This window comes from Callithrix jacchus, chromosome 22 (genome assembly GCF_049354715.1).
Source record: "Callithrix jacchus isolate 240 chromosome 22, calJac240_pri, whole genome shotgun sequence".
NCBI lineage: Eukaryota > Metazoa > Chordata > Mammalia > Primates > Cebidae > Callithrix > Callithrix jacchus.
Window position 1 is genome coordinate 49,406,596 of NC_133523.1, and position 22,592 is coordinate 49,429,187.

Sequence of the window (22,592 nt, forward strand, 5' to 3'; positions counted from 1 at the left end):
CTTCCCCCTTCCGTCCAACCAGGACCCCCGTTTGCAGACTGGAGAATCCTGGGGGCGGGGGGAGGGGGGAGGTGTGTGCAAAGCCGTTGGCTTTGGGGCGTGTGTCGGAACATAACCTAGGTGCCCGTCAGCTGGGGATGGACCCGCACGGTACCACACCCCCTTGCAACCGCGCACGCCGCCGGAGGGGCGTGTGGCCCCTCCGCTCCCTTCCCCACGCCCCTCCAGGTGCAGGCTTCCCAGGAGTGGAGAAGTTGAGGAGGCCGCCCACGCTCCCCAATTCCCCCACCTCCCACCTCCCACCTCCACGCTCCACCCTCACCCCCCCCCCCCCGCCCCAGCCTCCGCGTCTGCGCAGCCGCAGTCAGTGCGGCGCCAGCTCTGCAGAGCCAGGACAGGGTCTGGTTGGGGAGGGTGAGTCCTTCGAGGGACCCCGGCGAGTGGGAAGGAGGCGGAGAAAAGGGGCTGGGGGCGCGGGCGGCAATCGGGGATGCGCGCGCGAGTATGAACGCGCAGAGCGTGGCCTGGGTGGGGTTGAGGGGCAGAGGCATCCAGGGATGGGGTCCGCGGAGGGAGCGTCTCCAAGCCCGTCTTTCTGTCCGGTGGGAGAGGGCTGGGGTCTGTCGGTACCGGTCTACTCCGCAGCGGCGGTTTGGGTCCCGGCTGGGGGTTGCAGGGTGAATTTCAGCCTCCGAACCAGGGGGGAGGACGCACCTGCCCTGAGTGCCCACTGATGGTCTGTGTACCCTCGAGGGGCGGCGCGGGCACATGCGCTCGTCTCGCGGGGGCCAGTGTGGATGCTCGCTGCCCCTTTGTGTTCAGCCCACCTGCCCGCGGGTGCACCTGTGCGCGCTCGCGCTTTGTGTCCGCCTGGGCCCCCGCGTACCACCCTGCAACGACAGGAGCGCAGGCTCTGGGGTCGCAGGTGCAGCAGCCCCGCCCCCACTCTTCTGAGCTGTGTGCCTTTCATCAAGGGACGTCCCTGTCTGTGAAATGGAAACATGATAGTATGTGTAGCGAGAAGTATGACGAGCTTTATGTGAGCAAAAGGGTTTCTGGTGCTCAGCAGGGCTGGGCACGGGAGCGCTCCAGGAAACTGCCGATACTGTTACTGCTTTGATGGTCGTTGCTGGTTGTCGTTGTGACTGCGTCTCACTTTTCCCAGGGGATGACTTGTTTGCTATTTCACCAGGAACACTGAGGCTGTAGGGTGTGAATCCCCGCCCCTCAACACACCTCTGCCTCATCCTCTTTCCTCCCTCCTTGACTCACTGCGGATCCAGTTTCTCCTGACCTTGACCTGATGGCTCTCGTCTTTCTCATCTGTCACCCCACTTGCCTGTATTTTCTCCTTTCTCATGCCTTCCCCTCCCCTCAACCTAGATCCATGATTAATTATGTCTTATAATAGAGACAAAACAAAACCCCCAAGCAATAAACAGAGCAGAACTCCCTAATGGTACTCTCTAACACTCTTTTCCATGAGGGTCCCATAGGAATTTTCTTCCCCTGAAAAATGTCTAGGCAGCCTGCTCTCCTCACCCCCAACGGACTGCCCAGCCCACACTGAGGCTGGAAATTGGCAGCCACAGGGTCTAACTCGGCTCCACACCCTGTGCTATTTGACTAGAGGTGCCTTCCATTTGTAATAACGGAGAGAGTTAGAAGGGATGCGTCAAGCACTGAGATCTAAATAAGAATCCTTTTCACTGAGAGACGGCTAACGCTCAAAGTTCTCTCGGCCCCGAGGAAGAGGCTTGATTTTCCTGTATACCCTGATTTGGGTAGGGGAGGGGGTACCTAGCTGAAGCGGAATTTTACAGAGGCAGAACCAGGGGGGAGGAGGTTCCCAGGATTGTTGGTTGCTAAGAGTCTTTCCAAACAATTGGGGGGTTTAAAGAGCGTTTTACACAATAGCAGGTGTGCTTTTCAAGCAGGAGTTACGTTGGTTATATGGTAGGATAAGCACGGAGTCAGCTTGACATAAGCACAGCGTCATTGCGGCCCAGTTATGCACCCAAAGGGGCTGTGGAAGGGTTGGAGTTTACAGCTAAGACGAAGTCAGTGATGCCCATAAACATGGGAAAGAATTACTGCCATCATGAAATGCAGAAGATGCCATCTGAAAATATAGATTTCCAGTCTTCTTTTGGGGAAGTAGAAGAGGGGTGACATCAGTCCTAGGGGTTCACCCTGCAAACATTTGCTCTGCAAACATTAGCTGAGTTGCGTGGTGCAGCTTCTTCAGACAGGAGAGCTGATCTCTCTTTTGCCGCACTCCCCACCACCCCCATCGTCTCTCCCCAGGCCATACATCCGCTGCCATTGGTTCATGTGCGCCTTACAATAGAGAGTATTTATCTGCACCTATATTTAGTTTTCATTTGTAGCAAAGTGACAGTAAAAGAGTGCTCTCGATTGATTCATTGATCGATTTTCAAGGCAGAGTCTTGCTCTGACACCCAGGCTGGAGTGCAGTGGCATGATCACAGCTCACTGAAGCCTTGACCTCCCAGACTCAAAGGATCCTCCCAGTAACTGGGACTACAGGCTCCTGACACCACAGCTGGCTAATTAAAAAAAATTTTTTTTTGTAGAGACTGGGTCTCACTCAGGCTTGCCTCAAACTCCTGGGCTCAAGCAACCGTCCCACTTTGGTCTCCCAAAGTGCTGGGATTACAGGTGTGAGCCACCTTCCCTGGCTGATTTATTTGTTAATTCATGTCGTTTCCTATCCCATTTGTGTTGCCTGCTGAGCCTCTGGATGCCTGTGAGTTCCAATCCTCGATGCTGGGTTTCTGTCTGCTGGAATGCTGGGTCTGTGCTCTCTTTGGTCCTGTCTGCTCACTTACCTTTCTCCTCCAAGAGAATGTGAGCTGTTTAGGTTGTCAAATCCATCTTCAAATGCCCAATACTCAGCACGGGTTTGGCCCAAAGTTCTGGCTGAGAAATGGTTGGGAAAAGTTGTATTCATTCGCACTCATGGGTGGCAAATACCCACAGGGTCCCTTGAAAGGTGATGTGGAAGCTCAGGCCTGAAGGGTGGGAGGCTTTCTAGAAGCCTATGCAGGAAGTGCAAGCTGAGGCTGGGATGGAGGAACCTTTGCTTCCTGCATTCACCAGATACTTACACTGTGTATTACATCGTGTGTCTCAGTGGAGACCACAGCTCTATGAGGTAGCTGTCATTGTTACCACCTCCCCATTTTACAGATTAGCAAACTGAAGCTTGGAGAGGTTAAAGTGACCTGCCCCAGGTAACATGGGAAATGTGTGGCAGAACTGAAATTCACACCTGCACTGTCATCTCCACGCCTGGCTTTTAACTACTCAGCCATGCGGGCAGCAGTTAGCATTTTACTGATGGCTGCCATTCTTTCCCCACCATGTTGAGTATTTTCTCTGTTTAGCAACACTTGTACTAGCAAACATTTACCTACTATTTTTTAAATGACCTGTTTTTTTCTTCTAACAATTTTATTATTATTATTTATTATTATTATTATTATTATTGAGACAGTTTCACTTTTGTTGCCCAGGCTGGAGTGCAGTGGCGCAATCTTGGCTCACTGCAACCTCCGCCTCAGGCTTCAAGCAATTCTCCTGCCTCAGCCTCCTGAATAGCTGAGATTACAGGCATGTGTCACCACGCCCGGCTAATATTTGAATTTTTAGTAGAGACGGGGTTTCACCATGTTGGCCAGGCTATTTCGAACTCCTGACCTCAGGTGATCCGCCCGCCTCGGCCTCTCGAAGTGCTGGGATTACAGGAGTGAACCACCGCACCTGGCCTAGTTTTCTTCTTTAAGTGAAGTGAGATCTAAAAAAAGACAGAGTGATGTCCACAAAGTGTACCGTTGGGTGAAGGTACAGCTCAACACATTTGTGCAAAAGTAGTCCCCCATGTGACCACCACTAAGAAAGATGGAGGACATTTCCAGCCACCCCAGAAAGCTCCTCATAGCCTTTCTCATGTCTGCCAACCCAGCGTAACCACTGTTCTGACTTCCACTGAGATCAATTCATTTTTACCTATTCCAGATATTTTTTTTTTTTTTGAGACGGAGTTTCACTCTTGTTACCCAGGCTGGAGTGCAATGGCGCGATCTCGGCTCACCGCAACCTCCGCCTCCTGGGTTCAGGCAATTCTCCTGCCTCAGCATCCTGAGTAGCTGGGATTACAGGCACGTGCCACCATGCCCAGCTAATTTTTTGTATTTTTAGAAGAGACGGGGTTTCACCATGTTGACCAGGATGGTCTCGATCTCTTGACCTCGTGATCCACCCGCCTCGGCCTCCCAAAGTGCTGGGATTACAGGCTTGAGCCACCACACCCGGCCCAGATATTTTTTAATCTCAGTAAAATCACATATATGTACTCTTTGTATCTGTCTTTTTTCACTCAGTCATATATATACATATACACATTATGTACTTATATGTTGATAATATAAACATATTTATATTTTCATACTTATATGTGTATTATATTTATGGTATGAATATATTATATGTATAACTATATATTATAAAATTGTTTCTATAATTTTGTTTATATTATATTTATAATATATTTGTAATATTATATTTATAATATAAATATATTTATGGCATATTTATATTTAAATTATAAAAATGTACATAAACATTTGAAAATTTATATTTATATTATACATGCATTTATTTTATATATTTATAAAAATAATTATATACTAAAATATATGTGCTTATTTAAATATATATATTATATTCACCCATGTGGCTGTCTGTATCATTTTGTGGACCCTTCTCATTATTCCTGATTACTGTACCCCCCTGTATGCACTTTATGTCTGTATTATTCTTTTGAGAAACACCTGGTGTTTTAAAATTTGTATTATGCCTATGAGTGCTTCTGACTATGCATATAAACCACTCCGTTCTATGAATTGTTATGAATACAGCAGGCATCGACATTCACGTACACGTGTGTGTGTGTGGACACAGGTTCCCGTTGCCCCGAAGTGTCTGGGGGTGGAATCGCTGGGTCCCGGGGTGCACCTCTGTTCAGCTTTCCTGGATGTTGCCAAATCGTTTTCCAAAGTGGTTGAACCAACAGACACGCCCACCAGCACGCATGAGTCAACCTGCTTTAAAACTTGACCTCAGAATTTCAAAGGCAAACTCTGTATCACCGTTGCAGAGTGAAAGCCAGTATCGCTTTTAATGTTCATGTATTACTGAAGGTTAGCTCTGGGCTGGCTGCTTTGCCCGCATGGCCTTTGTCAGGAAGGAAGCTCAGCCATAGAGACGCTAAAAGCATAGGGGCACTCAATGGCAACTTTCTCCTTGAGGTAATGGGGAGGATTGCAGAGGCTGAAGCAGGAGACGCTTTCTCTTATTCCTGGAATTGAGTGTCACGGAGCCCTGGTTGTGTCTGGGATCTCCGCCTGGGCTGACTGGGAGGTGGGAGCAGGCAGGGGTGGGCGTGCTCACTCCTGGGCACTGAGAATCTTTTAACTAGAGGGGATGTGAGGGGGGGTGAAGCTGGTGCGGGGGGCAGTGGGGAGCCGGATCAGCGAGTGAAGGGCTGAGTGGACCCCCAGGAGGCAGGGTGGACACAGTGGAAGTCACTCTATCTGGAGGAACAGAAACGCAGACGGGACAGGGGCTGGGCAGCAGGCAGGAGGGCAGAACATTTTCTGAGGCAAGAGAAAGAGGCCTTGGCCATGGCTTGGATGTGGCGGGTGAGGGGTGAGGTGGGGGCAAGTTGAAGATGAGTTCTGTAGACTGTTGGGGAGGACGGTGGAGTCCTGGCCAAGAGTGGGGGACCCAGAAGGAGGGTGTGCCATGGGTGGGACAGTGGGCAGAGGGTACTGGGGAAATGATGAGCTTGAATTTGGGTCCTAGGGACCTGTGAGACACCCCACTCCAGGAAGGAGACATCATAAATGCTAACTGGTGATACAGAAAAAAATAACATATTATGCATATACATATATATATGCACATATATATTCTATTATGAAAATATTTCAAACATACTCTTCAATATGAGGATAGTGCTAGGAACTGCCATCTACCAATTTCCCAGGTCCAGCAGTTATTGTTTTCTTGTGTGATTTTACTTTGTGGGAGTTTCTTTTTTAAACTGTGATTTCTGGGATGCATGTGCAGAACGTGCAGGTTTGTTACATAGGTATCCATGTGCCATGGTGGTTTGCTGTGTCTCTATCAACCCGTCATCTACGTTTAAGCCCCACATGCATTAGGTATTTGTCCTAATGCTCTCCCTCCTCTTCCCTCCACCCCCCGATAGGCCCCGGTGTGTGATGTTCCCTTTCCTGTGTCCACGTGTTCTCATTATTCAACTCCCACTTACGAGTGAGAACATACAGTGTTTGGTTTTCTGTTCCTGTGTTAGTTTGCTGAGAATGATGGCTTCCAGCTTCATCCATGTCCCTGCAAAGGACACGAACTCATCCTTTTTTTATGGCTGCATGTGGGAATATTTTAAAGCAAATCTCGGCCATCAGGTTAATTCACCCCTACATACAACCAAAGCACCTCTAAAAACTAGGGTGGACCTTTCCCTGTCTCTCCATAAAGCCATCCCCATACCCAACAAAAGTCAGTGATAATTCCTTGGTGTAATAAAATATCCAGTCCATAATCACATTTATTTGGTTTTCTTTAAAAAGTTTTTCTTTTCACAGAAGATTTTTTTTTTTAATCTGAGATCAAACATCATATTCTCTACATGGTTTTGGTTGTCAAGTCACAGACTTCTTGATCTAGAGTGTCTGCCCCATGGTTTTAAAATTTGACAGAACAATTTCTATTTACATAAACCTAAGCAAAGAGAAAAAGACGTGCAAAAGCTTTCTATTCACACTCCAAGAGACCTTATTCTTTTTCTTTTTTAAGTTACTGTTCACAAGAATAGCTTTTGGGTTACACGTACAAAATTGATGATATAATTTCCTAAAACAAGAACGTAGACCAGTTTTAGAGTTTTAAGGCAAAGGGTTATATAATTATAACTTCTCAGAGTTCAGACAGCTTCTTGCAAACAATCACCTGAATTTCAGGTTGACTAGCTATATAGGATAAGGATATTAAAGAATTGTTCATTTTGCCAGGCGAGGTGGCTCACGCCTATAATCCCAGCACTTTGGGAGGCTGAGGAGGGTGGATCATGAGGTCAAGAGATCGAGACCATCCTGGCCAACAAGGTGAAAACCCGTCTGTACTAAAAATACAAAAATTAGCTGGGCAGGGTGGTGTGCGCCTGTAGTACCAGCTACTCGGGAGGCTGAGGCAGGAGAATTGCTTGAACCCAGGAGGCGGAGGTTGAGGTGAGTGGAGTTCGTGCCATTGCACTCCAGTCTGGGTATCAACAGTGAAACTCTGTCTCAAAAAAAAAAAAAAAAAAAAAGAATTGTTCATTTAAAATTAGACTTTTGAGGCTGCATGAGGTGGCTCACGTCTGTAATCCCAGCATGTTGGGAGGCCGATGTGGGGAGATCACTTGAGGTCAGGAGTTCGAGACCAGCCTGGCTAATGTGGTGAAACCCCGTCTCTACTAAAAATGCAAAAATTAGCCAGGCATGGTGGTGTGTGTCTGTAATCCCAGCTACTCAGGAGGCTGAGACAGGAGAATCACTTGAACCTGGGAGGCAGAGGTTGCAGTGAGCTGAGATCCTGTCACTGCACTGCAGTCTGGACAACAGAGTGAAACTGTCTCAAAAAATAAAATTAGACTTTTAATCCCTATATGGTGAAGGTGTCATTTTTTATGAAACCCAAGGAGAAATTTGGGGCTGCAGGGGGATTCCAGGGGCAACCCTCTAAAAACCCCCTCTATATGCTTTGGAATATGGACTATGTGTGAGTGTGAATGTGTGTGTGTGTGAGTGTATGTGTGAATGTATGTATGAGTGTATGTGTGCGTGTTAGTGTAAGTGTATGAGTGTGTGTGTATGTGTGTGAGCATGTATATGTGTGAGAATGTGTGTATGTAACTGGCTGGTATGTGTTTATGTATGTGAGGGTGTATGTGTGTGTGATTGTGAATGCCTATGAATGTGTGTATGAGTGTGTATGTATGTTGGTCTATGTGTGTATGCGAGTGGGTTTGTGTGAGTAGGAGTATGTGTGTCTGTGCATGTGCACCTATTTGTGTCTATACATATGTGTGGTTATGTGTATATGAGTATGTGAGTTTGTATGTGTGTGAGTGTGAATGTATGTGTGTATGAATGTGTGTATGAGTATGTGTGTGTTAGTGTATGTGTATGAATGTGAGTGTGAGTGTGTATGTCTGTGTGTGTGTTTGTATGTGACTGGGGGTATGTGTGTATGTGTATGTGTATTTGTATTAGTGTATGTGAATGTGTGTATGTGACTGTGTGTGTTTGTGTATGTGTTTGTGTTAATGTGAGTGCGTGTATGTGACTGTATGTCTGTGGATATGTGTGTGTGTATGTGTGGGTGTGTTTATGCTTGTATGTGTACATGTATGTGAGTGTGTGTATGTGACTGTGTCTGTGGACCTGTATGTGTGGCTGTGTATGTTTGTATGTCTGTATATGCATGTGTTTGTATGTGACTGTGTGTTTCTGTGGGTATGTGTATGTTTGTGTGTGTATGTGAATGTGTGTATGTGACTGTGTGTCTGTATGTGTATGTGTGTTAATGTTTGTATATGTGAATATGTGAGTGTGTATATGTGACTGTGTATCTGTGTATCTTTGTGTGTATTTGTTTGTATGTGTGTAATGTATGTGAGTGTGTGTATGTGACTGTGAGTATGTGCGTGTGTGTGTTTATGTTTGTATGTGTGTATATGTGAGTATGTGTATGTGACTGTGCATCTGTGGATATGTGTGTGTGTTTATGTTTGTATGTGTGTGTATGTGTGTATATGTGAGTAGGTGAGTGTATGTGACTGTGTGTGTGTGGGTATGCATGTGTGTGTATTTATGTTTATCTGTGTGTATATGTGAGTGAGTATGTATATATGACTGTAGGTATGTGTGTGTTTATGTTTGTGTGTATATGTATGTGTGTGTATATGTGCATAGGTATGTGTGTGTTTATGTTTGTATGTGTGTATGTGTGTGTATGTGACTGTGTGTGTGGGTATGTGTGTGTGTGTATGTTTATATGTGTGTATATGTGAGTATGTGAGTGTGTGTAGATGACTGTGTGTAGGTATGTGTGTTTATGTTTGTATGTGTGTATATGTGAGTATGTGAGTGTGTATATATGACTGTGTAGGTATGTGTGTGTTTATGTTTGTGTGTATATGTGTGTGTATGTGACTGTGTGTGTGTGGGTATGTATGTGTGTGTGTTTATGTTTATATGTATGTATATGTGAGTATGTGAGTGTGTGTAGATGACTGTGTAGGTATGTGTGTGTTTATGTTTGTATATGTGTATATGTGTGTGTATGTGACTGTGTGTGTGGGTATGTATGTGTGTGTTTATGTTTATATGTGTGTATATGTGAGTATGTGAGTGTGTGTAGATGACTGTGTAGGTATGTGTGTGTTTATGTTTGTATGTGTGTATATGTGTGTGTATGTGACTGTGTGTGTGTGGGTATGTATGTGTGTGTTTATGTTTATCTGTGTGTATATGTGAGTGAGTGTGTATATATGACTGTGTGTAGGTATGTGTGTGTTTATGTTTGTGTGTATATGTATGTGTGTGGGGGGGTATGTATGTGTGTGTGTGTATGTTTATATGTGTGTATATGTGAGTATGTGAGTGTGTGTAGATGACTGTGTGTAGGTATGTGTGTGTTTATGTTTGTATGTGTGTATATGTGTGTGTATGTGACTGTGTGTGTGTGTGGGTATGTATGTGTGTGTTTATGTTTATCTGTGTGTATATGTGAGTGAGTGTGTATATATGACTGTGTGTAGGTATGTGTGTGTTTATGTTTGTGTGTATATGTGTGTGTATGTGACTGTGTGTGGGGGTATGTATGTGTGTGTATGTTTATATGTGTGTATATGTGAGTATGTGAGTGTGTGTAGATGACTGTGTGTAGGTATGTGTGTTTATGTTTGTATGTGTGTATATGTGTGTGTATGTGACTGTGTGTGGGGGTATGTATGTGTGTGTATGTTTATATGTGTGTATATGTGAGTATGTGAGTGTGTGTAGATGACTGTGTGTAGGTATGTGTGTGTTTATGTTTGTAAGTGTGTATATGTGAGTGTGAGTGTGTCTGCGTGTGCCTGCCCATGACAGTCATTCCCTTTCCAGCTTTGTCTCCAGAGCACTCTCTACTGTTTAATGTGCTGGATGCTTTGTTCCCTGCCAGTCTCTTTCTCTCCCTACTAGAATGTAAGCTCCAGGAGGACGGGAATCTCCACGTGATTACTGCTGTATTTCTAATGCTTAGAATCATGCCTTGCGCCTGCTGGCCCTCTGTAATGATTAACTGAATGATGAAATGTCCTTCAGTCCTCAGGTTCTGAATCCTGTGCCTGGGGAACCAGAGAGGACCCTGGAGCTGGAGGAGAAAGAGAAGCTTATCTCAGAAGCTCCACCTCCTCCTGGGGCGATGCAGAGTCTCAGGCCTGAGCAGATGCGGGGGCTGCTGGAGCCCGAGAGGACCAAGACGCTGCTGCCTCAGGAGAGCCGGGCCTGGGAGAAGCCTCCCCATCCCACCTGCACCAAAGACTGGGAGGTTGTGGAGGTTGGGGCCTCCAGCTGTGACAGTGATGAGAAAGGTGAGAGGCAGGGGTCCTTTGGGAGGTGAATAGGTGGAGGGAAAGGAATTGGCAGAGCCTAGGGAAAGACTAAACATACACTCCTTCACTCATCCATTCAACAGCTATTCAAGGAGCACTGTGTCAGTCAGCTGTTGCTGTGTAACAAATCATCCCCAAACTTAGTGGCTTAAAGCAGCAATCACTTATCAGCTCATGATTCTGTGGGTCAGCAGTTTGGCCTAGCTTCAGGGGATACTTCTGCTGCCGGTGTTTGTCTGTGCAGCCTCAGAGAGCTGGTGGGCCCACTGCTCAATCTCCGATGCTTTACTCCTATGTCTGCTGGTACTGGCTGTTGGCTGGCTTGGTAGTGCTGAGGACAGGGCATATGTCTCCAGCAGGATTTGTCAGGCTTATCCCCATGAGCCTGCTTGCAGGGTTCTCAGGAATGGCTAAGAGAAGGAACACCCCAGTTGTCAAGCACTGGAAGATTTGAAGAGGAAAATCACATGCTCTCATTTGAATTTCAAAAATATTCCTCTAACTCAGTGGACTTCAACTGGGGGCGGTCTTATACCCCACCTCTCCTCCCCAGGTGATTTTTGGCAATGTCTGGAAATATTTAGGGTTATCCTAACTGTGGAGATGCTGCTGTTGTCTGGTGGGGAGAAGCCAGTAGTGCTGCTGATAAATGTCCTACCATGCACAGGACGGATCCCCCCCATACACACCCACAAATAATGGTGAGGCTCCAAACGCTGATAGTGCCAAATTTGAGAAACCCTTAGTCCCACTGCATGTGAGGATGGATTGTAGGGCTAGGAAGTCAAGAAGGGAAGGTGGGAGGCCAGTTAGGAGACCCCCGCAGCAGTCCAAGACAGAGGTGAGGTAAGTGGGGAGATTTGGGACACCTTTGGGAGAGGGAATCAGTTCTTGCTGATGGGTGTGGGGAAGGGGAGGAAAAGCGAGGCATCAAGATCACTTTCAGGGTTTTGGCCCAAACAGATGGATAAAGGGCAGTGTCATTTGCTGACATCTCAATGGTACCCCAAAGCAGAAAGGGGGCTGAGCAGTATACCACTTACTAGGCACTGTCTTTTTCTTCTGGGGATGAGCAAGCCTTGGACAGAAGGCATGGATAACAGAGGCCAGCTCTGCTAGTGAGGCTCGGAGCTCCCGGCTGGGGCTAAGGTGCAGGAAGAGTGGAAAATGCCAGGACTTTCCCAGTCTATTCAGCTTAGGGATGAGAGCGATGCTAAGGTTCTGACCGTGGGGACATGTCTCCACTCGTGTCTGTTCTTCAGAAGCTGGGGAAGCCTCCATCACCCTGGTTTACTTCTGTGGCTTTTTCTTCTGATCCTTCACCCAGTTCTTGCTGGGGGTCTGTAGAGAAGGAATTCTTTTACCTACTGGACAGGTAAGGGAGTGAAGACTCAGGTGGCAGGGCACATCAGGAGGCATAGTTGAAGTTTTCCAGGTAGCTATACATAGAATTCAGGTCTCTCATTCTCTCAGCCCCACCTAGACCACATAGAAGTGTGTGTGTGTGTGTGTGTGTGTGAGAGAGAGAGAGAGAGAGAGAGAGAGAGAGAGAGAGAGAGAGAGAGAGAGAGACTGGGGGTGAAGAGAGAGAGAGAAGGTGGCTATTAGTAGAAAAGGGACAAGATGCCAGGGGGAGAGCCCACCCCCACCGCCTGGCCACTCACTCATGGCTCCTTTTTCCTCCACTCCCACCCTCACCCAGACCTGCCTTCTCAAGAGACTGGGCTTTCCCAGGAGTGGAGCTCGGTGGAGGAAGATGACGAATCAGAGGGCTCCCAGGTACATTATGGGGTTTGCTCCTTTTCCACAAATGTCCCACTCTATAGATCTCAGTAGTTTGTCACTTTTGCATTCTCAGCTTGGAATTTACCTGCCCCATAGAAATCTCAAGAGATCTCTTGTGGGAAATCAGATCTCTCGTGTCTGATCTCTATGGTGATCAGATGCAGACTGGAGGGTCTCCATGTGGTGTGTGACTCAGTTCACACCTACCCTCTAGCACTTTCTTCACAAGTCCATCCATCCTGCATCCACCTCTGTATTTCATCTTCTATCCCCTTATTCATCAACCCTCCCTTCCACCCACGTCTTACCTTTCCAATCACTCATCCATTCATTCGTCCACCTCTCAAACATCTACCAGCCATTCATTCATCTGTCCACTCATTCTCATTCATCCACCCAAATTTTAATCACCTACTCATTTGTATACCCATCCCATTCATTTGTTCATCCATCCATCCATCCATCCATCCATCCCTCGATCCATGCATGTATCAACCCGTCCCTATACCTGAGCTGTCTATCTACTTATCCATCCACCTATAAGCCTCTTTTCTACCCATCCTCCCACCTTTCCATTCCCCCATCCATTCATTCATCTACCCATTGAGCATCCACCAACCATTCATCTGTCCACCCATTTATTTACCCAACCTTTCATCCCCTGTGCATCCATATGCCCATTCCATCCATCCATCATCCATCCATCCACATATCCAGTTACCCATATACCTGCTCATTCACCCTTTTATCCACATTGCATCAATCCAACTATTCAATCCACCCACCTACATACCCATCCCCTATGCAGCCACCTGCCCACCCACCTATCCATCCCTCTACTCCTGTTGGCTGTGGTGAGGGTATGGCTAGCATGCATCCACCCATAGACCCACTCACTCATTCATTCATCTGTATCTATTCACACATCCAGTCATAAGACCACCTACCAACCCATTCACCCATCCACCCACTACTCCATTTATCCATCCACTAAGCACTGACTGAGTTTTAACCCATATGCTATGAGTAAAACCAAACAAGTCTCAAACACATTCCTTTCACTCAAAGACCAAATGTTTTCTTTTTTGAGGAATAAAACATCAATATAAGAAAACCAGTGGTTCTTTAATTTATACATTCATTTCATACATGAGAAACATTACATAATTATTCTCAGTGAGCACATAAGAGTCCCATCCATCTCCCAATCATGTCAGGAATCCAACTCTGGCTGACTCAAGCCAGAAAAGGGATTTATTGACTCGTGGTGCTGGTGTAAGGGCGAGGGACACAAACTGGCCAACAGAGATGAGTGCTGGGCACAGTGGTGTAGGCCAAAGGAAGAGGTTAACTGCATGCCAGGGGTTTATTCTTGGGTATCCCAGAGAGGAGGACACACCAGACCTGGGGTTTTAGGGATAGTAGGAATTTCACAGGCACAGCAGGGAAGGAAACAGCATATGCACAGGCAAGGTGGCGTACGAAGGTACGTTCGGGAGACACGGAAGTTGAGGGCAGAACAGTGGGAGGTTTGGGTGAAAATATGACTGGGATGACATTATTCATTCATTGCACATCTGTGTCGTGAGCACCTACTCAGTGCCAAGCAGTGTTCAATGCACAGAGTGTACAATAGTTCAGACAGAAATGGCCCCTGCCTTCATGGAGCTCACGGTCACCGAGGTAGACAGGTGACAATTGAAATAAGCAGCTAAAATATGAATTATGCTGAGTGGTGATGACTGCTATGGAGAAAAATAACACAGGGAGAGGGTTTGGGAGTAGGAGTTGGGGCTGGGGCTTGCTATTTTAAGAAGGGTGTCTGGGAAAGTCTCCACTGAGAGGGAGCTATTGAGTGAGGACCTGGAGGAGGTGGGGACTGAGACTGGTAGATGTCTAGGGGGAGGGGCTCTGTGCAGAGGACACAGCAAGTGCAAAGGTCCTGAGGTACAGATGTGCCAGGTACATTTGGGGAACACCAGGAGGGGCAGTGGTCATTACCTTGTGCATATTACAAGCGTGATACTATTCTTTTTTTTTGAGACGGAGTCTCACTCTGTCACCCAGGCTGTAGTGCAGCGGCGCGGCCTTGGCTCATTGCAACTTCTGCCTCCTGGGTTCAAGCGATTCTCCTGCCTCAGCCTCCCAAGTACCTGGGATCACAGGCACACACTACCATGTCTGGCTAATTTTTTGTATTTTTAATAGAGACGGGGTTTCACCGTGCTAGCCAGGATGGTTTCGATCTCCTGACCTTGTGATGCACCCGCCTCGGCCTCCCAAAGTGCTGGGAGGCCACTGCACCCGGCTGCTTGATGCCGTTCTAAGCACATCTGCTTATAACTCACCTAGTAACTCGACACTCATTAACCCTCATGATTAACTCATGATTCCTGTGAGATTGTTGGCATGCTTCCCCCTTTACGGATGAGGAAACTGAGGCAGAGAGAAACCAAATGGTTTGCTTCAGGTCCCACAGTGAGTGGGTAGCAGAGCTGGCATGGAATTTGGGCTTGGAGGGAGGACAGGGGCTGAGGCAGCATGGCTGCGGGAACGGGACCCAGGGCGTGTGGAGTTGGGGACCCGACGACATTTTCAAACCTGTGGGGCATGAAAGGTGAAGGAACGGGGGTAAGCCCGGGGCAACACCCAAATTCTGGTGCGGGGACAGGGCAGAGGGAGGTTCTGGCCCCCAGAATAGGGATCACGAAGAAGGTTTGGAAGAATTGACAAGGTCAGTTTTACACATGCTGATCGGGAGAGGCCTCTGTGACATCATCCATTCACTCATCCACTCATTCGCCAGTTGTAATTCATTGAACCAGCATTGATGGAGCACATACCAGGGGGCTGACAGGGGAGGGCCTCTCACTGGCAGGCCCTGGGTCAGTTTTCTGCACAGACAGACCCACCTTCCTGTGGACAACCCACTTCCAAAAAAGAAAGAGGAGTGGGCTGTCTGGAACCAGAGACCTTCGATGACAGTTACAGCCCTCGACACGGGCTGGGAGCTGGACTTTGTGCTCTACTTACCTTCATTTATTTGGTCCTTTTTTTTTTTTTTTTGAGACGGAGTTTCGCTCTTGTTACCCAGCCTGGAGTGCAATGGCGCGATCTCGGCTCACCGCAACCTCCGCCTCCTGGGTTCAGGCGATTCTCCTGCCTCAGCCTCCCGAGTAGCTGGGATTACAGGCATGCACCACCATGCCCAGCTAATTTTTTGTGTTTTTAGTAGAGACGGGGTTTCACCATGTTGACCAGGATGGTCTCGATCTCTCGACCTTGTGATCCACCCGCCTCGGCCTCCCAAAGTGCTGGGATTACAGGCTTGAGCCACCGCGCCCAGCCTATTTGGTCCTTTTATCAGCCGTTAATGTAATTTTACATTAAGGGCTGATAAAAGCCCCTTAATCCCATTTTACAGATGGGAAAACTAAGGCCCAGAGAGGTTATGTGACTTTACACAACGTGTAAACAGCAGAGCTAGGATCTGAACCCAGCATGTCAACCAGGAGGTGTCCTGCCTGTTTGGGGCTTGATCCTCCCCAGAGAGAGGACTGGACAGAGATGAAGGCCTCTCCCTGTTCTACTAGTCACTATACCTCCTGTGGAGAGGAGTGAGTGAAGTGAGTGAAGGAGCGGAAGAAAGAAAAACAGTTACTTTCCAAGAATGTGGAAGTTCCCACTCTGTGGGCCCAGAGGAAAGCAAGCAAGCAGGGGAAAACAGTCCTGCCATTCCCGTTCCATAAAACACAAGCATATGTCACAGCAGCAAACCTTATCTAAGTGCATAAGATTTTAAAAAGATCAGTGCCCAGAAATAACCCCTGGTAAAAGTTGCTGTAATGGGCCAAATTCATCCACAGCGTGAGAAGTGGGGTAGTGGTTACCTTTGAAGTGGGGGATTTGTGGGGTTGATAATGATCTGCTTCTTGTTGGGGTGCTACTTCCATTGGGCGTTCACCTTCTGAAGTTGCCTCAGGCTGTACACCTAGGATGTGTGCAAACTTCTCTTTGTACATTCTACTTCAATAGAATGTTTCAAGAAGCTGACCGGGCGCGGTGGCTCATGCCTGTAATCCTAGCACTTTGGGAGGCAGAGGGAGGCACATTGCTTAAGGTTATGAGTTCAAGACCCGTCTGCGTCACATGGCAAAACCCCATTTTTACTAAAAATACAAAAATTAGCTGGGCATGGTGGTGCATGCCTGTAATTCCAGCTACTCAGAAGGCTGAGGCAGGAAAATCGCTTCAAACTGGGAGGCAGAGTTTGCAATGAGCTGAGATTGTGCCACTGTACTCTAGCCTGGGTGACAGAGTGAGACTTTTTCTCAAACAAATAAACAAAAAAGAAGAAGAAGAGGAAGAAGAAGAAGAAGAAAGAGGAAGAAGGAGGAGGAGGAGGAAGGAGGAAGGAGGAGGAGGAGGAAGGAGGAGGAGGAAGGAGGAGGAGGAGGAAGAAGAAGAAGAAGAAAAAGAAGAAGAAGAAGAGGAGGAAGGAGGAGGAGGAGGAAGGAGGAGGAGGAGGAAGGAGGAGGAGGAAGGAGGAGGAGGAGGAAGGAGGAGGAGGAGGAAGAAGAAGAAAAAGAAGAAGAAGAAGAGGAGGAAGGAGGAGGAGGAAGGAGGAGAAGGAGGAAGGAGGAGGAGGAGGAAGGAGGAGGAGGAGGAAGAAGAAGAAGAAAAAGAAGAAGAAGAAGAGGAAGAAGGAAGAAGAAGAAGAAGGAAGAAGAAAAGAAGAAGAAGAAGAAGAAGAAGAAAGAGGAAGAGGAGGAGGAGGAGGAGGAGGAAGGAGGAAGGAGGAGGAGGAGGAAGGAGGAGGAGGAGGAGGAAGGAGGAGGAAGGAAGGAGGAAGAAGAAGGAAGAAGAAGAAGAAGAAGAAGAAAAGAAGAAGAAGAGAGGAAGAAGGAGGAGAAAGGAGGAAGGAGGAGGAGGAGGAGGAGGAAGGAGGAGGAGGAAGAAGAATAAGAAGAAAAAGAAGAAGAAGAAGGAGGAGGAGGAGGAGGAGGAGGAGGAGGAGGAGGAAGAAGAAGAAGAAAAAGAAGAAGAAGAAGAGGAAGAAGGAAGAAGAAGAAGGAAGAAGAAGAAGAAGAAGTAGTTGTTGCTGTATATCCTGCCAAACGTTTCCCTATATGCTGAGACGGAATAGAGATTTGTGTGCAGGTGACTGATTGAGGGTTGTGCTCTCAGGTGAAGTTCAGTGGGGAGTGAGGGAAGCTGGAGAGGGAAGGAGAGGGAGCCCTGGAATGCGAATAGAGTTGTCTTCCTCTGAGTCAATGGAGCGCCCTTTTGTATCCCATGTGAGTTGCTCTTGGTTGTGGACTGCCCTGGAAGGTGAGTTAACCTCCTGGGTAATCCTCTAGAATGGAAGATCTCGTTAGCAAAGGGCATTTGTCAAAAGAGGAGAAGCAACTACAAACTGTAAACCATAGCACTAGCAACCAGTACCTCTAGCATCCAGGGGAGAGCCGCACCACCTGAGAAACAGTAACAAAGAGGAATTAGGTGAGGCATCTCTGGGTCCACTAGGTGTGATGTGCGTAAAATTGTTGGATTTCAGATGACCTGTATTTATTACATCTTCTTAACTTTATATTCTGCTTTTCAAAATTGAAGTGTAATTATTCCCAGTAAAATGCACTAACCAGGGATTATTGACACATGTACATCTGTGTAACCAACACCCCAATCCAGATATGGAGTGCTGTCATCGTTCTAGAACATTCTCTCATTTTCCCTTCGGGCCCGCCTGACTCCCCAGCCCTGTGGGCAACTACAGTTCTCAGTTTCCACTTGCATGGATTAGTTTTGATTGTTGTTGAGTTTTATCTAAATACTGTCATGTAGTAAACTACATGTATATATTTTTTAACTCCAAAAAAGGAAATTCTGGCAAAATTCCTTCAATTGGTGTTTTCACTTCATACATGCTGGACAGTTTTCCATTTAATACATGTTGATTATCTTTATTGTATTTCAAAGTCACTTTTTACTGCTACCAACTATTCTTTTATTTATTTATTTTTTTGAGATGGAGTCTCACTCTGTTGCCCAGGCTGGAGTGCAGTGGTGTGATCTCAGCTCACTGAAACCTCTGCCTCCTGGGTTCAAGCAATTTCTGGGATTACAGGTGCCTGCCACCATGCCAGGCTAATTTTTTTATTTTTAGTAAAGACGGGGTTTCACCATCTTGGCTAGGTTGGTCTTAAACTCCTGACCTCATGATCCACCCGCCTCAGCCCCCCAAAGTGTTGGGATTACAGGTGTGAGGACCTCGCACGGCCCACTGCTGCCAAATATTGTATAGCTTGGTGGTGTCAGACCCATTTCCTTAGCTGATGAACTGTTAGGCTGCCATTGTTCTCATTGCTACAGAAGGAAATGCTATAATGAACCATCGTTGAGTTGACTCAATTTTACGGCGGGATTAGGAGGAACTTTATACAAATTCACATTCTCTGGTCCTCCTGAGATGCAGCGAACCAGAAGGAGGAGCCCAAGATATTTGAAAAGTTCTCCCAACAACTTTTGGTGCTCTGTCAGGTTTGGGAAGTGCTTAAGCGGGTCAGTGTCCCTAGTGGGTCATTTATCTGGTTGTAAAGGAAGATTGGAAATGAGGCGTCATCCAGAGGGAATTAGCAGGCTAGAGGGAGGAATTTTTTCCCAAAGATTAGAAATGTGAATTCCCACTTTGGGAGGCCAAGGCGGGTGGATCACGAGGTCAAGAGATTGAGACCATCCTGGTCAACATGGTGAGACCCCGTCTCTACTAAAAATACAAAAAATTAGCTGGGCATGGTGGTGAGTGCCTGTAGTCCCAGCTACTCGGGAGGCTGAGGCAGGAGAATTGCCTGAACCCAGGAGGCGGAGGTTGCAGTGAGCCGAGATCGCGCCATTGCACTCCCGCCTGGGTAACAAGAATGAAACTCCGTCACACACACAAAAAAGAGGATGTCCATTAGACATCCAATTGGAAATGGCAAATAGGCAGTGAGATATACAGTTGGTACAACAAATACACATATATATGCACACACATACACACACATACACACAACACACACATACACACACACATACACAACATGCATACACAACATACACACATACACACACATATACACACATACACAACACACACATACACACATACACATACATACACACATACACAACATACACACATACACATACACACATACACATACACACATACACAACATACATACACAACATACATACACAAACACACATATACACACATACACATACATACACACATACACAACACACACATACACATACATACAGACATACACAACATACACACATACACATACACACATACACACACATACATACACACACACATCTCTTGAGGGGTGGAGTCATTAGAGCGTAGATGGTATGTTGAAACTGAGATTTAATATACCAGTGAGATTTTCAAATTGTCATCTCATCATTCTGACATTTCCTCTGAGACAGAATGGACACATTACACTCTCCTGTTTATTTTATATCTAGTTACTCAGTCGTACAGTTTTAAATTCAAACAGCTTTTCTTTTGATATGACATTTCATTTCCAGTCATATGATTCTATTTTCCTACAAGTAACAATGGTGGCCCTTCGTTTCCAATATTTATCCTTTTCCTTTTTTTCTGTTTCAGGGCTTTGTGGAGTGGTCAAAAGCTCCACAGCAAACAACCATAGTCCTGGTAGTGTGCGTGCTTTTTTTGTTCCTGGTTTTAACGGGGATGCCTATGATGTTTCACATTTAACTACAATGGTGGCTGTTGTTTTAAAGGTTTGATTTAATGAAATAGATGCCCTGTGTCATCTTAAGGAAGTGTGCTAAAAATCAGAAGTGGGTGTTGGATATTTTCAAATGCCTTTCAAACATCCTTTGAGATGATTTAAAAAATATTTTTGGTGTGAGTTTTCACATACTTTATTTCCATGAAATGAAGACATCATTGATTGTAAAACATTATTTTGTATACCATGGAGAAAGAAAAATGCTAATTATTCCTAAGATGCCACCAACTGGAAGATAACTCCTGACTTTGAGAAGATGAAAAAATGTGCAACTGGAGATCGATGAAATCTGGTACATTTCCTAACTGCAGACCAACTGTGCATTCTTAAGGTTGTGGTGCACCAGTCCTTTCATACTCTAAATTCTATTTATTGGTATTTTATGTAGGATTTTTGCCTCTCTCTTCATATGTGAGATTGGTGCTATCTTTGTGAAGTTTGATTACCATGGTTAAGCTTGCCTCATAGAAAGACTTGGATAACGTTTACCTTTTCTATGCTTCTACATAGTTTCTGCAGCTTGAAAAGTATCAGACCCTTGACATTTAAAAAGAATTCATTGTTATAACCAGGTCATAGAGCCATAGAGAGAACGTTTCAGCTAGTTCTTTCTCAGTTTTTCCAATGTTACCAACGTATTAATACTTTTAACCTCTTGCATTTATTTTGGTGATTTATAGAGTTCTTTTATCCTCTAGAAAGTTTTTCATTCCATAGAGCGGTTTCATATTATTAGCTTAATTATGCATACTGTTTTTATAATTAAAATGTTCTCTTTATTTTGTTCTACGCCTCTATCCTGTCAACTTCTGTTTGTGGTTTATTCATGATTAGATTTGTCAAGGATTTATGTAGTTTACTATTGTTTTTCCAAAGGACCAGCATCAGGAGTCATTTATATCCTTTAATATGTGTTGTGTTTATTGTTTATAGTTTTTCTTCTTTGTCTCCTTTATGGTGAATACTTGATTTTCATTCTTTATATTTTTTATAATAGTATACCTAGTAATACAAATGTACTTCTGGATACAGCCTTAGCCACATCTTCATGTTTGATTATTCATTTTTGTTTAGGTTGTCTAAATATTACATTGTCGTGTTTCTAAATCATACTTTGAAAATCAGTGATTTGGTTTCTTTGTTTAAAAAAAGTTTTTTAAAAATTGTTTTACTGCACTGTGAACACAGAATGTGACCTAAAATACATCTGCTTCCAAAACTTTTTAAAAAGCTTTTAGTGTGGCCTAGAACACGTCCACGTTTTTAATTGTTTCATGAACATTTAAGATGAAGATATATTCTCTGTCTGTAGAACTAGAAATTCTACATGCCTGTTAATTAACTCAGTATCATCAATTATATTCTTCAGATTCATGTGTTATCTAAGTTTGGCCTACTGTATTCATTAAAAACCAATAAGGTTATGTGAAAATCTGCTAGGACAATTGTATTTGCCAATAAATGTTTATCATCTATGCTTTGTGTACTCAACAACTGTGTAATTTGCTGCATATAAGTGCAAATTAAATAATGTATGTAGAACACCAAGCACAGAGCCAGGCAGATAGTAGGCACTCAATAAATGTCAATTAAAATCTGATTCTGAATCCTTTGTTAAATAAAAATGATTGTCTCCAATCAATTTAATCTTCTGCCTTAAATTTACCATCCTACGGGCCGGGCGCGGTGGCTCAAGCCTGTAATCCCAGCACTTTGGGAGGCCGAGGCGGGTGGACCACGAGGTCAAGAGATCGAGACCATCCTGGTCAACATAGTGAAACCCCGTCTCTACTAAAAATACAAAAAAAAAAATTAGCTGGGCGTTGTGGCGCGTGCCTGTAATCCCAGCTACTCGGGAGGCTGAGGCAGGAGAATTGTCTGAACCCAGGAGGCGGAGGTAGCGGTGAGCTGAGATGCACCATTGCACTCCGGCCTGGGTAACTAGAGCGAAACTCCGTCTCAAAAAAAAAAAAAAAAAAAATTTACCATCCTACTTTTTTTTTAAATAAAATTCTCTGTCTGTGTATATGAGGTTGTCTAGAGAAATTAACAGGGAAAAGTATGGGATTATTTCTCCATTCCTTGGTCAGGCTGATTGCCTGCAACAAGCAACCAGGCCTTAAAAGAAAGGAAAACAGACCAGGCGCAGCAGCTCACACCTATATTCCCAGCACTTTGGGAGGCCAAGATGGGCGGATCACAAGGTCAAGAGTTCGAGACCAGCCTGACCAATATGGTGGAAC

General features: G+C 45.6%; 1 protein-coding gene across 1 annotated transcript; it reads left to right on the forward strand.

Annotated features, from left to right (window-relative positions):
• The first annotated feature begins 362 nt into the window (after nt 1-362).
• Nucleotides 363-21,991, forward strand: SMIM17 (small integral membrane protein 17). The gene is made up of 4 exons (XM_002762533.7): nt 363-414; nt 10,461-10,729; nt 12,453-12,529; nt 20,202-21,991. The coding sequence occupies exons 2-4, from the start codon at nt 10,561-10,563 to the stop codon at nt 20,310-20,312; spliced, it is 357 nt and encodes a 118-aa protein (XP_002762579.2). The 5' UTR covers nt 363-414; nt 10,461-10,560; the 3' UTR covers nt 20,313-21,991.
• Nucleotides 21,992-22,592: the final 601 nt, after the last annotated feature.

What these genes read in the sequence shown, in the direction of transcription:
- SMIM17 (XM_002762533.7), top strand. Translation starts at nt 10,561, where the DNA reads ATGCAGAGTCTCAGGCCTGAGCAGATGCGGGGGCTGCTGGAGCCCGAG. An exon ending in CTGTGACAGTGATGAGAAAG is followed by an intron (nt 10,730 to 12,452) that starts GTGAGAGGCAGG and finishes ACCCTCACCCAG; the next exon opens with ACCTGCCTTCTCAAGAGACT. An exon ending in ACGAATCAGAGGGCTCCCAG is followed by an intron (nt 12,530 to 20,201) that starts GTACATTATGGG and finishes TTTCTGTTTCAG; the next exon opens with GGCTTTGTGGAGTGGTCAAA.